Genomic DNA, 14,735 nt, shown 5'->3' on the forward strand with positions numbered 1-14,735 from the left:
GCTTCCACCTTTTGGCTATTGTGAATATGCTGCTGTGAACATGGGTGTGCAAATACCTGTTCCAGTGTCTACTCACAGCTCTTTGGGGCAGAGTCCCAGAAGTGGAATCGCTGGATCTTATGGTAATTCTATGTTAAATATTTTTAGGAACTGCCAGACTGTTTTCTACAGCAGCTGCACCGTTTTGCATTCCCATCAGCTGTGCACGAGGTTCCAGTTTCTGCAGATTGGAGGTAGGTCCTGTTCTTGTTTCAGTGTCACAGAGGAGGGAGAGAGGGGCGGGGAGGTTACATGCACTCACACAGCTCATGTGCAGACCCGAATCTGAGCCCAGCAGTCCGACTCCAGAGCCTCTGATGTAAAGATAAGAGGAGGCACAGAGGTTCGGAGACGTGGTCCAGGGCCCTGCGTGTGGGTTCAGGCCGGGGCCACCTGCCTCCACAGTTCATGTTGGTAAGCATATTAGATTCAGGGCTTGGTGTTTCTTTTTCCTTTTTTTCTTTTTGGACAAAAGTGCACTTAAAAAAAATCCACATTCTGTAGGAAGATATTACATGTTGAATATCTCTGTATGTCTTTCCCCTGCCTTTCTACATTTACGCTTTAAAATGTTCTGTTATTTAAAATATCTTTCAAGATGTATGCAATATGTTTGATTTTCTTTTTATTTGAGTTCTTGGGTCAAATTTTGCTTTTAAATGCTTTGAATAAATACGAATTGATTCTGCTGGAGTTTTGTATATATCTCTGCTCTACGTACCTCTGCCAGAAGTTTGCTTTCAAATAAAACCAAACAAAACTATCTAAGCCGAGCTTAAATGGGGGGAAACCTGGAGAGTATCAGTGGTAAACACTGAGGACTTTTAAAAAAAATTCAGATAAAGTGAATTTTCCATCTTTATCAATAGAGGAGCAACAGCAAGAAAATGTGCCCATTTCTTTAATCCTCGTGTGTATTTTGCTAAGAGGGTTTGCATCCTCCCTCACAGAGGGGTCATGAGGGACTTTGTGGCATCCTGCAAAGAGCATGCTCCCCGGGGGACACTGGCTCAGCTGGGCCCGTGTGTCAGCTCATGTCCCAGCCCATCTCTGGAGCCCCTCACATTGCTGCCAGGGAGGTGCCCCCTGCAGATACAGACCGAGGGTCTCCTGGACCCTGCTCATCCCGGCAGGCCCTCTGGATGGGCGACCTTGTCTGTGCTGCATTTTAAGGGGAGGGCTGTGTGTGCATGGCCCCGAGCCCCTCCTAAGGTAGAGGGTGAGTGGCTTGTACCATCCACTGTCATAGCTGGGTGTGAGATTTAGACAAAGGTCCCAGCGTATCAAGGGCCCACAGTCATGCTCAGATTGACTCTGCTCTGGACGGTATCTTTAGAATAATCCCTAATTCTGTGGTTCCCAACTTTGGCTGTGCACTGCAGGCCACCTCCAGAGATTCCCATGTCACTGGCCTGGTGTGTGCCTTGGCCACTGGGATTTTTAAAAAGCTTCACAGATGATTCTAAATGTATGGTCAAGGTATGGGATCATTGGTCTAGTTCCTCTTGAGTACCTTGTTCTTTGGGCTGTAATTAAGATTTTTCTCATCACAAAAGATACAGAAATGCCTTTTCTCAGGGTGTCCTTATTAGCAGGGATTGCTGGAAAATATTCCTCACACACACAGGGACTGTCTTCTGTTTTGATTATTTGTGTTGGAAGATGATTTTCACGTCCTTATGGAGTATGTCTCTCTATGCACGCGACTTAGCGCTGGTGTCTGTAGGGGACGGGTCTCGCTTACTCTGCGGAGACTTGAGTTCAGGGACTTGGAGGAAGGACAGGAATCCGCTCGCCTAGATTTCACTGCCGGCTCCCGGTCAGTCTGCGTTCCGAGGGCAGTTTCATTCTGTAAACTGAAGACTGATGGGTTCAAGCTGACGCTTCTGTAGTTCCCGAAGTCTTCTCGTCCAGAGCCTCACCACCCCTGTGCATCGTAACACTCAGCGTGGCATTACTTTGGGAAACGTGGCTGTGCGTTTGGCTACACCACGTAGGCCCTCCGAGCGTTCCCCGGTTCAGAGGGATGCTTTGCCTCAGCTCCTCCTGGGCCCTCGGAGTTTCTATAAAAAGTCAGTGACAGGGCTGGCATCATCCTCCCTGTGTGACTGTGGCTTTGAGATTATTTGGTTGAAAGTTCGTGAAAGTTTAGAGGTGAGGTTTGGGGAAACAAGTGTTCTCCCTGCTTTGATTTCATTTTAAAAATGAATGTTTAGATGTAAAATTTTGAAACTTTGTCGTTGTTTTGTATTCTGTTTTTCTGTGAGCGCTCCATCGGTAGTTGAAGCAGAAAGGGTGGATACGATCCATGGAGTTGCTTCGAGACCTCGCCCAAGGGCAGAAGATGGCCGGCTTACGCCAGGAGCTGAGGACGAGGGCTGCCTTACCCACCCCAGAGCCGCTTCAGATACAGGCAGAGCAGAGAAACGTATACCTGTGTGTGTGTACATGCAGGTCTATGTAGTATAAGCGTGTAAAAATGTTACTCTGTGTTCATACGTAGCTGCTGATTCGGAGTGGCGTAAAGGAGGTTCTCTTGGAGACATCTGCCAGTGATCCTCCTTTGCTTTTCCAAAGAGAGGCACCTTTGGGATTGGCATGCTTTCACATTTAGGTAATTTCATGCTAGCTGTGGGCATTGGATTGGGAAGATAGCTTTCTTCTCACATTTGTGTAGATTTCTCCCCTTAGTCAGTTACCTTGGTGACAGGCGTGTGTGGAGGTGGGCAGTAGGGCGAGGGCCCTGTTGGACAAGGGGACAGATTGCTGAGGTCAAAAGCAAGGGCATCTGGTCATTGCTGCTGTCTTGGAAAATGAGGGCTGTGCTCCCCAGGAAGGAGGGACTTCAAGGGACTCTTGGGTCAGTTGGTGTGATTTTTCTAATCTCTACTCTCGTTTGCTTTCCCTGTCTCCTTCCCTCTAACTAGTCCCTGGTTGTTGACCTCCAGGGGCTGATTAGTTTTGTGTGTCACTAAGAAAAGGTCAAGGGTTATAGCAACGGGGCACTCCCTCTTCTGCCTTCACTTAGTTTTCAACATGCTGGATGTTTAAAATGAAAGAGTCAGCAAGGTACCAGCAAATGCTCTTTAAAAATGTAGCCCCTGTTTTGTGTAGGATGTTCTGCCGGCCCCTCCTCCTACCCCCACCCCACCTTCACCCCCCGCCTCGCGGGTTTTCAAAGCCAGCATCATTTCTGAGAGAAAAAGTTTAGAAATGGTTCCCTTTGATTAATGATAGGTTGTGTCATCTTCATATAGGAAATGTAGAGGCAAATATTAGAGTAGGGTGGGGAGGGGCTGCTAATACAGCTATAAAACAGCTGTGTTTTTGTAAAGCTAGCAAGTGCTATTCTGGTTTTATTGAGACGGAGATAGATGGTTACAGTGACTTGCCTCCCCTGTGCCAGGCATTCTCTGTTGAGAAAACCAGGATGAGTAAGACATGGTCCCTACCCTCTAAGGACTTACCAGGGAGCTCCCCGCGCCATTTGACTTCTTAGCTATGGACTCTTCCAAGTCATCGGTCACGCCCGTCTCCCTCATTTTCCACCTGCAGGTGCCAAGGCAGTCGTTGTCTCACATCCTGGTGCAATTCCTCTTTGGAGTTCGGTGTTGTCTTTTCATACCTGGTGCTCCAAGCGGGGTCCTACGATGGCAGAGTTTCAGGTCCCCCGCCCCCCATCTGTGTTATAACAGGAACCCCAGGTGACAGAGGACTTGTGCATTCAAAATGTGTTAATATGCAGATTCCATTTGCGTCGGGCTGGGGGTGGCTGAGAGGCTGCATTTCGAATGATCTCCCACGTGATGCTGATGCTGGCCTGTGGACCACACTGGCACCAGAAAGGCTTCACTCTAAGAGCCTGCTTCATCTCCCTTGGTGTCAGAGGCTAGCGGGGATGCTTGCTCATCTGATGACATGGACTAGCACAGGCAGCTAACCAAGTGATCTGGACGGAGCACTCTCACAGGGAGTCAAAGATGTAAAAAGTGCCTGCTTGCCGTGTGCTGGACATGGCTCCCAGACCCCTGCAGACACAGGGATCCACCTCACAGTCGTCTGAGGTAGGCACTGCCATTGTCTCTGTTTCACAGATGGGGCGATTGAGGCACGGAGAGGTTCCATAGCTTGACCCAAGTCACATTTCCTAACAAGTGAACGGCAGGGCTGTGAGCCCAGGCGGTGCGGCCTCGAGCGCCCACGCTGGCGTCAGATCGTGGTGCAGAGAGGACAGCGTCTGGGTTTCGGTGGCGGGCGCTTCCAGAAGGCAAGTGGAGTCCAGGTGTGTGGTCAGCATAGGAGGCTGAGCGGCAGGGTGGGGCTGTGCAGGCCTTGTTAGCGGGCAGGGTCAGAGGGGGTGCAGAGGCAGGCGGGGCGCCGGTGGCTGAGGAGCGTGAGGGCACGTGGACTGACGAGCGTTACGTGGCGTCACATGCTGGGGTCCTCACTTCGCTTAATCCTGACAGTGATGTGAGGGCGTAGGTGCACATTTTGTAGAAAAAGAAACTGCGTTTAGAGAGATTAAGAAATTTTCCCAATGTCAGCAGGGAGGAGGGTAACATAATTTGAATTTAAGTCAGTTTTGTCTAATTGCAAAATCTGTTTCTGAGACTTCTTTGTTCCGCTCCCTCCCTGGTAGGGACTCGGAGCAGAAATTGAGACACGGAGAGACCAGAGCTTGGTCACTGACCCTGCAGTATAAAGAGGCCCTCGGCCACAGGGGTGAGGGCAGGAACGCTGGAGCAGGGAAGCAGAGAACCTGCGAGACCCCTCAGTGCTCGCAGTCCAGGCAGGCTGGAGCGCCTAAATCTCCCTGCGCGGGGCTGGTCCCCGGCTGGACACAGGGTGAACCTGCAGATGGGGTTAAGTGGCCCCAAGCTGAGATCAGTGTTCATCTGGATGAATGTTTGTTAGGCTGGACCGCTCTTCCTGACCTGCGTCCTCCATCCCCATGTCAGCCCTGGAGAGGCAGCCCTGCCCTCGCCCGGGCGCCCGTTTCTTAGACCCCCAAGTGGCAGCATCAGTGCTGCCGCTTCCTCTGTTTCACCAGAGGCGACAGGTGGTTCCTGCTCTCTCCCCCGATCCTTATGATGATGGCGTTTCTTGGCGCAGACATTCCTCGTTGCTCCAGACGTGAAAATCTGAGCTTACTTGCTTTAAATAAATTATCGAACAGCCCCGTGTGACCTAGTGAACAGATAACTGGTAAACTTAGTTACTTAGTTACTAAACAGATACTTAGTTATCTGGTAAACAGATAACTAAGCTGCCAGCAAGTGTGGTGTGCCCCGGGGAATTCTTGGCCTCGGGATGCTGGTAATGGAGGGGATTGACTGGGGTTAGCAGATGGGCGCTGCTCATACTTCCCTAATCACTGACAGGCGCACCACTGCCCGCTGGCTCTCTGTGGAGCTGCTCTGGGCACATGCCCCCGGCCCCCAGGCTGTGGAGGGCCCTGTCCCCTCCCCGCTGTGGAAGGTAGCGGCTGGGCTTTCTGATGTGGTCCTTTGCCTCTTCATCCTCACGGTCAAGGCCTGCGTTCATATTTCCAAAGATTCTCTTTAAATGGTAGAAGCATCAGTGCTGTATCACAAAAAGCTAGGAAACAGAACAGGAGAAAACACCCCCTTCACTGTCCTAAAACAATGATTATCAGTTTTTAATATTATCAGTTTTTTCTTCAGTGATTTTTACATCGTTGTATCTGTTGTCTTGCATCTGCATTTCCCCTTACTGCTGCATGATCTTCATCATTACCGTTTTAATGGTTGCATTCTCTGTTGTGATTCTATACCATTAAGTAATTAACTCTGTTGTTGATGAGTATCTTGCTCCCAGCTTTTCACAGTTATTAATAACACCACAAGGTATATCTTTGTGCATGTAGCTATTTCCATATTTTGAATTAGTTTCTTGTGATAGAGTCCCTAGTGGTATTACTAGGTCAAAGAGTATGAACAGTTTTATGGCTTCTAAAGCGTATTGCCAGATTGCTTTCCAGAGGAGTAGAACCAATTTACAATGCCATCACAAAGTCATTTGTTTCCCAGATGGCCAGCTAGGATTAGGGATGCAGCCTCTCACAGCAGGACAGGAGGAGGTGTGTGTGTTTGTAAAACTTGCTGCTTCGTATGTGCACTGATTTAAGCCTCAGTGACACTGTGCATTGTTCTTCTTAGTAGGAATATACTAGATGTCAATGCCAGTATAAGTCATGCGGTTCAGAGTTTAATACAGCAGTGTGGTAGACATGGAGTCAAGCAAGTATATGTATTTCCTGTTTCCCTGCAATTTGAAATTTTTAAAAAGTTGGCAAAGGTGAATTGGCAAGGGCTTTCAGCCACTGTGACGAGGGTCTGAGGGGCCCTCGGCTTTTCTGGAATATCTAATGGTTTGGAGGTGAAGGTGAAAGTCGAGGAGGTTAGGGGGACAGGCGGGAGGAGGGCATTGGAAGTGCCCGGGCACGTGCTCAGGAGCGAGCCTAACCTGGCAGCAAAATTAACCTCACCTGCTAACTACAGTCTTTAGGATGCTGAGTGGAATGCTGTGTTGAGAAGGATTTTGAGGTCCCATCTAGGCTTCGTGGGAAAGGTACTGTGATTAATTAGCAGTTTGTTCTAGATCTTTGTCATTGCAATTTTCTTCAATTCTTTATATTTCCCTTTGGATTGTAAACATTAAATGCCTTTAAGTAGAGACTGGACCTTTTGAAGTTGTTCATTTTTATATCCGTCCCCTAAAGTGTCTAGCACATGGTCTTGTATATTAGGATGTAAGTGATGGTTTTGTGCTTGCTAATAGAATGATGAATGAATGAGGGAAATTTATACTCTGTCTTCGTGGTTCCAGGAGTTGTACTGAAGCCCTGTGGTCAGGTGACGGGTCCCACGTGTAGAACCTGCAGCAGATGCTCTCAGGGGTAAAGGAAGAGGAAATTTAGGAAAGGTAATGCTGGAAAAGATCTTTGATTTATTTATATATGTACACTTCCCAAGTCACCTGTCGGGACCTCCTTGTTCGACAGACGGAGAAGCTGAGCCCTTAAGGCTGAGTGTCTTCCCCACGGTCCCTCAGAGAGTGGATGGCAGCTGGGAGCTCAGACCTGGACCTTCTGGCTCCTGGCCCAGTGTCCTTTACACTACGCTGTGTGTGGGGAACTTGGGGTGCTTGTTTTGCTACTTCCATGCCCCCATGCCCTCAACCGATGTATATTTGGAGTGTTCTTTGCTATATGTGCACATTTTTTTCTCCCTTATGGCGGCATAGAAATGTATTTGGAGATTGTGACCTCGATGCAACAGTCAGACTGGGGTCCAGAGCAGTAAAAGCCTAGAGATTTGTCTGAGAGCCAAGCGGTAGTGCAGGATCAAGACCCAGTTCCCTACCAAATTACAGCTGCACAGTATCTCCGAGTTTGAATATAAACGATTTTTCATTTCAGGGGAAGATTGCTCAGTGTTAGTTGTGGTACATGATTTGAGTGTGTTTTTGCCACAATTGTGATTTTTATAAAACTCTCATTATGGTCCATATGTGCAGAGGAGAGGTTTACGGTCCTCCAGGGAGCATTAACTGTGGAATCTGACAGCAGAAGCCCTGCATGGGCTGTGCTGCTTCCCCTCCAGCGCCCCCTGTCTCCTGCAAGAGGACAGGCACAGTGGTCATTGACATTCTGAAGCTCAGGGCTTTACTAGTGAGAAAGCACTCAGAGCAGGAGAGTCATCAGCCCGCCACTTCCTTGACGCCGTGTGGTGTCCACCCTGGGACTTGAACGGTGTGTGGAAGCTGGAGCCTGCTCAGCCCTTGGCGGCTCCAGGCCCCTTGAAAGTGATGTCAACCTCGCAAGCTGCCGTGGTCATAGCTTCTGGGTAATCGGGTTTGGAATTGATGGGTATTTACATTTCAAGAGGGCTTTTCCTATGTTTCTGTAACTTTCCAGTCTAAACGTTTGTCCTTGATGTGACTGGATAGCTCTCTTCTGTGTGGTGCTGGAGTGTTTAAAACCGGCTCAGTGTGTAAACTGCTTTCTTCCTGGGAGAGCACAGGATAATCTGCTTAGGCCCACTTGTGGCCTAGCGGAGAGGATGACTTTCCTCCACATCCCCACGAAGCTAGCTCCGTCCTGCCTTCTGTGCAGTAGCTGCTAACGTGGCTATTACTCAGCGCAGAGCAGCTGGGAGAGACTGACTGGCCTGCTGATAGCGTTCTGCTGTAACACGCTGAGGTTGGCACCTTTTACTTTGTCCGGTCTTGGCGGGATTAAAGTTGTTTTCAGGATAGGAACTAGAAGCTTATTCTCAAAAATTTAGACAATAAGGAAAAATTGAAAGACGAGAGAAAATTTATTCAAGTTCCCTCCACCTGAATGCAAACCATTCATAACATTAAAATTCTTTCTTTCATTCTTTTCTCCTGTATAACTTTTTTGTGGTTCTAATTAGACTGTTTATGAAAGTTTTACCTTTTCCTTTTACTTAACATCTATATATTTCCTCGTTATTATAGAATTACCTTTACAGAAGTTTAGTTTTTCATTGATAGGCCCTTATTGGAATGTGTGCTCGTTCTGTCAGCATTGGGCCAGAGACTCGTCCTTGTCCATCCACGGGACTCTGGCTGCCCCGAGTGTCATTATTTTCAACAGAACAAGGGGTTTTCTCTAACTACAGGGCTTTCTTTCTCTTTTAACTTCTGTGTGTTAAGACGTACACATATGTATGCAACCCTGCTAAATGTTACTAAGGAAAAAAAGACTTACACGGAGTTTTCTTTATTTGTAGATTGTGGTGTTGAACTCAGATCAACTTATTTCTAGCCTGTCCTCTTTAGGTATATGAACCTCTTAAGACTGAGACCTTTTCAGCTTTTGACCATGCTGGCTTAGCTGAGGAGAGGACCATGTGCCTCTTTTTAAGCATGGGCGCGGAGGGTGAGTGAGAGCCTGAAGGTCTGTAGGTGATGGGCAGCGGGGCCCGTGGTGGGGTCTGGCTGTCAAAAATGAGAGACAGAAGCCAGCCACAGACTGCGTTCTCCCGTAATCGTAATGCATTTTTGATCCGTGTTGATGTCATATATCCATTGTAGCTCCATGTGATTCTCCCGCTGTAGGTTTCTTTGGGGGTAAAAGTGAGTTGAAGTAACTTTGCATGCATCATAGGATCTACTGAATGTGTCTGGGTTTTATGCAGTCCACATATATATTCATCCACAAACCAAATTTAGGCATGTAAAGCTCTTTGACTTCTAATGAGCATTTTAGATGTGTGCAGTGTCTGAAGCTTGTAGATAATTTAGAAACAAGCAAATAACTTGGGACCATCTTCTGGAAGCAACTCAGATTATGAGTGAAGCTGCAATCCTTCCAAGGGTGCCTTTTGAATTTAAAGCACGGCCGTTTCTTTCATAGTATCCATTTACCCAGAAATTAAAGTATAACAATTCCAATAAGTATGTCTTCTGGGCTTTGCTTACTGTTAATCTATACTAAGTCTCATAACCTATATTTGTGGAGCATTTTTTTGTGTTTCAGATGAGCTTTCTGTACATTCTCACTTAACGCTTCATAACGGCCCTGGGAAGCAGTGGACTGGGAGATGTCATTACTATCTGAGGACAATGTTGCCAACTCAGAAAAGATGTTAACAGTGGCGCAGAATATTAGAGTGACCCGGCAGAGAGAACCGAGGGAATATTGGCACTTAAAGATCGGGCACGTTTCTGTAGCTGCTGGGAATGTGCTCACTGAGGAGGGTTTTGAAAAGTTGGGTTATTCCCAGGGTGTGCTCCAAGGCGAGGGGCTCTTTCTTCCTGCCCCCTGTTCTGGGCTGTTACTTCTTAAAGAACCACCTCCCAGATTTTCAGGAGCACAGTGCTTACTGTTGATTTATCAATTTTAAAGGGGTCCAACCTGGACTTGAATAAAAAATTGGGTGCCCAGTGAGTGCTGGAGACCAGTGTTGGGCAGTGAAATCACGGTCCCTTTCCTTAGGAGCTGCTTGGGATGCGTGGTCACCAGGAGGACACGTCCCTGCTCCCAGAGCCTTGGGTTAGGCAGGGGAAACCGAAGGTCAGCAGCAGACCCGGCGCCTGGTCTTTGGTGGTATAACAAGGGAAGGACAAGTTGCCATAGAGCACGAAGGCGTGGCCTCTAACCCAGGTTTGAGGATTCTGGGTGGCGAGTGTGAGTGTGTGTGTGTGTTTGACAGGTGGTGGTGCTGAAGACTGGCTCTCGCCCGCAGACGTTACGGCTCCACGGGTGCGGGCTGTGCTGCAGCACTGGGAATTGTAACGCTTCCCAGATCTCAATGGACAAAAAAATTTGTGAGCCTCCAAGCCTTATAATTATGCGAGGCATGTGGATTTTATCTGTAGAGATGTTTTTGGTATTAATGAGCCACCGAAGGACTTTGACCAGTAGAGGGACTTGATTAGACCTATAAATTTGGAAGATCTTGCTGCTGGTTTTGGGGAAGATGGATTGGGGAGGCTAAGCCTGGGGGCAGTGAAGCCAGTTAGGGAGCCCCTGTAGATAAAGGTGGCCTGATGGAGGGGGTGGCAGTAGAGATGGAAGGAGGTGGGTGGATCCCAGATGGAAGAGCTCGATTCAGCAGAGCTTGTGATGGGGCGGGTGTGGGGCGGAGGAGGGTGACCAGTTGACTGAGGGGGTTGGGACTGGGGAGAGGAGGGATGATGTTGGGGAAGGAGTGGGTTGTTTCCGTGTTCAGTAGGGGTCGCCGGCCCCGCCGGTTTCTCCTTCCAAGAAATAGCTCAGGAAAGTCCCTGGGCTGTTTGCTAAGCTCTGGCTTCGCTTGATAAACTGCCTGTAGTCTGACTTCTCCTCAGGTAGAGTCTCCTTATATCTTGTTTCACCTCACTTTGAGCGGGTACATGTTTTTCTTCTAATGATTAATCATCTCGCATATCTCATTTGCATAAGGGCTCAATTTCAGGGGCTTCTCCCCACACTTGTGATCAGTGGAGGTCCCGGTGGCATGGGGCTTACCTGTGGCTCAGGGGCATCCGAGGATCCGCAGCTCCCTTCTGTCAAGATTGAGCCATAGTTGGGGAAGAGTATAGATCTGTTACTCTTCCGTTTAGTTGAATTACAAATTTATATTACTTGTATCTGAAAAGTTTTTGGAGACTTTTGAGTCAAATTTCATATAGTAATCTGGAGTTTTTTGAGAAAGAAAGAAATCTATGTCACAAAAGTTCAGGGACTTCCCTGGTGGCACAGTGGATAAGAATCCACCTGCCAATGCAGGGGACACGGGTTTGAGCCCTGGTCCGGGAAGATCCCACATGCCATGGAGCAGCTAAGCCCGTGCGCCACAGCTGCTGAGCCTGCGAGTCACAACTACTGAAGCCCATGCACCTAGAGCCCATGCTCCACAACAAGAGAAGCCACCGCAATGAGAAGCCTGCACACTGCAACGAAGAGTAGCCTCCGCTCTCCGTGACTAGAGAAAGCCCGCGCGCAGCAATGGAGACCCAATGCAGCCACAGAAAAATAAATAAATAAATATATTAAAACAAAAACAAGAACAAAAATTCAGTTGTGCTTTATTTTAAGAAAACCCAATACAGAAAAGTCTTAAATGACAAAGCAGGCAGATTCTGGGTGGAGATGATTGGTGGTTGATGACGTGGCTTCGTGGATTCTCGGCTTTGTGACTAGATGTGCTTTAGGAATCGTTTGTAATGTAAGCTTTCTATGTTTACATGGCTTGGATTTCAGGAATAAGCTTTTGGAATAAGGAACGGCCTACCTGGCTATTATTTAATCAACTAATATTGTTATGAGAATCTTGGGCAAGCATTATTAAGGATTAAGACCCTTCGCCGCCACGGAATGCTGGATACCGTCAGACAAGGAGAATCTTTCTTTATGAATGTGATGCCTGACCTTTGCCCTTTACTGTAGTTTTTGTATAAAGCTGTCCCATCTACTTCCTTGCACGTAGCGCCTGCAGAACTGCCTTGTGAAATCTAACCCAGTGTGTGACGTTTTGGTCTGTTGACATAAATATGATTCTAAAGTCATACATTATATGTAATGAAATTCACTATAGATTTACCTAGGTAAATGAATGAGTTTTGAAGCCAAAAATCATAGAGGGAGATGGGAAATTCACTTGAGTGAGAAAAAGGAACAAAGAGAAATTATCATAATACAATCTGAAAAAAAACCCCACATCTGAAAAATACAAGACCTGCACATTAAGTGTTTGCAGTGAAGTAATATCTCTCCCCCATCTTTCAAAGGAAGCCTGCCATGCCAGCAATAAAACATATATTTCCCAAAGCATCAGGATCTACTGTTGGCAACATATCATTTTGAAATGAATTTGTTTGCTTTATTTCTAAAGAGTAGACTGGTTTTTAAAGAAAAGGGGAACAGAGGGCAGCAGAATCCCTAATGCTTTTGTGATGGGCTGGTCATATATGCATGTTCAGAGGCAAATGACCATACAGGAACCTGCTTCATTTCAGTGAAGTCATTTCCTTCCTGCCACCTTGCGTGGCATCAACAGATGAGTCGTGCGTGAGACATAAAGCAGTGTACCGCTGGTGTTCACTCTGTCGTCTTGTGAGGGCATCATTACGGAGAGGGGTGCTGGTGGCTATCCAGATGCTTAACTGGTAGCCTTAACTGACTGATGGAGCCAGATCCCTGTTGGCTGACATCTGCTTTTAGAAGTTATTTATAAAGGAAAGATCACTGTAATCAAAACAGCCAGAGAGAATTTTAGATGTCAGATGTACTACTCCCAGATTCACCTAGGGCGAGTGGCACTGGAAGAGGGATTAGCTCCTTCTCTAAACACTTGTTTGTGTTGAGTGTGTTTTTCCTGTGTGTAAATAGTACTTTCGAATACATGTTATAAGCAAAACATTTGAAACATACATAGATTCTTGAAGTTTTGAACGTTGTAAAGGAGTCTATAAAACTACCAAAACGACACATTAACAGGAGAAAAAAAATTGATAGGACAACATGTAAAGAGCTTGGAAGGCCACACTCCTGTCCTCACAATACGAAAACAAGCTCAACAGACTGAAAGTCAGCAGCTCTTCTTAGGTCCATCAGAGAATTGATGTCCCACGGGAAACAGCTGCCCCGAGGAATGGAGAGAGAAGTGGGTACCGAGACTCGCAGTTTACTCGAGGCAGAGGTCCAGGAGCAAAGCGCCCACTCCCCCCAGCCCCCCAGGACTGGTAGGAACAGTTAAACTGTAACGGGTGAATGGCTGGGCGCTTGGCTGGCACAAGCCAGGAGCCCCGCCAGAGTCTCAGAAAAATCCTCTCCTGCTTCTGGCAGTGGGAAGGGAAGAGGAACCAGTTTGAAATATAGCCAGAGCATTCTGTTCTCTCATTTTACCAAAATTAAAACTGCTTTACCAAAGCTTGACAGACTTGGGTTTACCAGAACCTAACTGATTTGGGGGGATGGGATATACCTGATTCCAGTCCCCTGTAGACTTTTGTTCTTACCTAATTGGGGGGAAAGCTTATACTTGGGAAAGTCACAGTCCAGAGGCACAGGCTCAGTGAAAGACTGAGAGCTGAGCATAGCACCGCAGGGGGCTTCCCACGCCCAACACGTTACTACAACCTCAGGCTCCTGGATCAGAACAAGGCGTTACAGCTGAAAAAACTGCAAGGCCCCGACCCTGCTTAAGGGGAAGCCAAAGGCAGCGGGGAAGACGAGACAAGGAGCCCTCAGTCTCTGACACGTGCGGCCACAGCCAACAGTAAACACAGCCGCTCCAGCCAGAGGAACACAGAACCTAACACTAGAGGCCTGTCTCCCCCAGTTCCTTCTGCACAGTACCCAGCCCGCTCCAGCCAGAGGAACACAGAACCTAACACGAGAGGCCTGCCTCCCCCAGTTCCTTCTGCACAGTACATCCTGGCTGGCTTTCAGCAAAACAATTACAAAGCACACCAAAAGGCAGAACACGCTTTGAAGAGGCAAGTGAAGCATCAGAATCAGCGTCAGGTATGGCAGAGATTTTTGAGTTATCGGACTGGGCGTTTAAAGTAGAAATGATTTGGGCTCTGATATGCTAAGGGCTCTAATGGAAAAGGTGAACAAAATGCGAGAACAGGTGGGTGTAAGCAGAGAGATAGAAACTCTGGAAAGAATCAAAAGTCAATGCTAGAAATAAAAAAACCCCGTTACGGAAATGAAGACTGCCTTTTGGCTCATGGGTAGACTGAGCTGGGCCAGGGACACAGTCAGTGAGATCCATCAGCTGAAATTTCTCTGACTGAAAGGCAAAGGGAAAAAAGAATGAAAAATACCCAAACAGAAAACCTGTGAACTGTAGGACAACTATAAAAGATGTAATACATGTGTAACGGGAATGCTGAAAGGAAAAGAAGAAATATTTGAAGTAATAATGGCTGAAAAATTCCACCAAACTGATGGTAGCCATCAAACCACTAATCTAGGAAGCTCAGAGAACATTATGCAGGCAAATTCCAAAACATCTACACTTAGACCTATTGTATTCAAAGCGCAGAAAGTCAAAGACAAAGAGAACATCTTGAAGAAGCCAGAGGAAATAAGCACCTTACTTGTAGAGGGACAAGGATAAAGATTCCAGCTGATTTTTCACAAATCAGTGAAATTATCGGTTAAAAGTGAAGGAGGAATAGACTTTCTCAAGCAAACAAAAATTGAGGGAATT

General features: G+C 47.2%; 1 protein-coding gene across 4 annotated transcripts in view; it reads left to right on the plus strand.

Annotated features, from left to right (window-relative positions):
- Positions 1-14,735, plus strand: part of FARS2 (phenylalanyl-tRNA synthetase 2, mitochondrial) — a 383,264-nt gene that overhangs the window by 16,919 nt on the left and 351,610 nt on the right. For all 4 annotated transcript variants that reach the window (XM_079933040.1, XM_079933039.1, XM_079933041.1 and 1 more), the window contains exon 2: positions 148-233. Coding sequence is in view for 1 of the 4 variants with exons in the window: in XM_079933039.1 (XP_079789165.1) it covers positions 148-233 (86 nt within the window). In the remaining 3 variants the exon portion in view is untranslated. The remainder of the gene's footprint in view (positions 1-147; positions 234-14,735) is intronic.

This window comes from Stenella coeruleoalba, assembly GCF_951394435.1.
Source record: "Stenella coeruleoalba genome assembly, chromosome: 10".
NCBI lineage: Eukaryota > Metazoa > Chordata > Mammalia > Artiodactyla > Delphinidae > Stenella > Stenella coeruleoalba.